The 1,520-nt window shown below is 14.8% G+C and overlaps 1 protein-coding gene across 1 annotated transcript in view; it reads right to left on the bottom strand.

Moving 5' to 3' along the window:
* PGAL8A_00092500 (conserved Plasmodium protein, unknown function) overlaps nt 1-1,313 on the bottom strand; it is a gene marked incomplete at both ends in the record, with an annotated part of 3,390 nt that extends 2,077 nt beyond the window's left edge. Inside the window, 5 exons of the mRNA XM_028671832.1 lie at nt 36-95; nt 176-436; nt 537-845; nt 1,040-1,117; nt 1,230-1,313. Coding sequence (XP_028526043.1) covers nt 36-95; nt 176-436; nt 537-845; nt 1,040-1,117; nt 1,230-1,313 — 792 coding nt within the window. The remainder of the gene's footprint in view (nt 1-35; nt 96-175; nt 437-536; nt 846-1,039; nt 1,118-1,229) is intronic.
* Nucleotides 1,314-1,520: the final 207 nt, after the last annotated feature.

Here is a 1,520-nt window from a genome sequence, read left to right as displayed (position 1 = left end):
AAAAAAAAAAAAAAAAAAAAAAAAAGTTAAAGTACTTTGATTTCATTCTCAAGTTTTATTTTCCAATTGTCAATTTTTGATTCTAGATCATGAACCTTTAAAAAAAAAAAAAAAAAAGAGAATTTTAAATAATTAAAATTTTTTTTTTTTTTTTTTTTTAATGTTTAGTTATTACTTCTTTTTCTTTAGATAATAAACATTTTTTATTTTTCTCATATTTCATTTTTACTTCTTTACAATTTTCATTTTCTTCATTTAAATTTTTTTTATTTTCTATTAATGTATCATTAAAATTAATTTTATCTTCTTCTTTAAATTTATCAAATTTATAATTTGATATATATCTCTCAGCTATGTAGTTTTTATAAATCTGATCCATTATATCAAGTTCTTCTTTTTTTAAATTATTTTGTCTTAGTTTTTGCTCTTCTTCAAGCTTAATATTAAATAAAATAAAATATTAAAATTGATAGATCAGAATAATTATATACACAAATATATTACATGAAATATATAGATCAAATAAAAATTCTAACTTGATGATAAAATAAATTTATATTATGAATTATACTATTTCTATTTTTTAATAAAATTGTTTGATCTTGTTCAAAATCATTAAACATTTTATATATTTCTTCTTCATATTTTTTTTGTAAATTATTCATGTTTTTTTCATGCATTTCCACTAATAAACTTAATTTACTATTTTTTAACTCATCTATTTTTTCTAAAATTTTATTTTCTTCCAAATCATCATTTAAAAACAATAATAATTTATCATTAATATTTTTATTTATTTCATAATTGCTAATTTCTTCATCTATATTTTTTTTAAGTTGTTTTAACTATTATAAATAAAAAAAAAAAAAAAAAAAGTTTTACTTGGTACATTTTTTTTGCAATATTTTTTTTTTACTATGGGAACTGTTAAAATATTTTTACTTATTTGGCTTTATAAAGTATTAATTTTTTTTTTGTTATATTATTTTTTTTTTCTTTCTTATTATTTAAATTTTTATATCCCATTTTTTTTTTTTACTTTTAAATTTCTTAACAACTGTATCCATCTTAAAATAGTAGGTGGTTGATCGATTTTTTTTTTATTTAATAATTTTTGCTGTTAAGAAAAAAAAGTTAAAAGGAAAAACTAAATATATATTAATATAATTAATTATGTATATTTTTTTAGTATGTTTTTCAATTTTTATGTATTTTTTAAATATTCATACTGCTGATGTATCTATCTTAGGTGCATTAGATTTTTTTTTTAATTTTTTATTATCCTTTTTTTTTTTATTATTATTTTTTATCATTTTTATAAAACAAGATAAAGATAAAGTCCATTATATTAGAAATGAATAATAATACTTCATTCTCTTAATAAATTTTCATGTTAATAAAATAACTCTACAAATATGATTTTATTTCTTTGAAGTTTATTATCTTAATTTTTAATAATTGTTTTAATTCTATGATTTAAAATAAAATAATATTTGAAAAAAAAAAAAAAAAAACATGAT

This window comes from Plasmodium gallinaceum, assembly GCF_900005855.1.
Source record: "Plasmodium gallinaceum strain 8A genome assembly, contig: PGAL8A_v1_61, whole genome shotgun sequence".
Classification (NCBI taxonomy): Eukaryota; Apicomplexa; class Aconoidasida; order Haemosporida; family Plasmodiidae; genus Plasmodium; species Plasmodium gallinaceum.
Note: the sequence above shows the minus strand (reverse complement) of the source record. Positions and strands in the feature narration are given on the sequence as shown.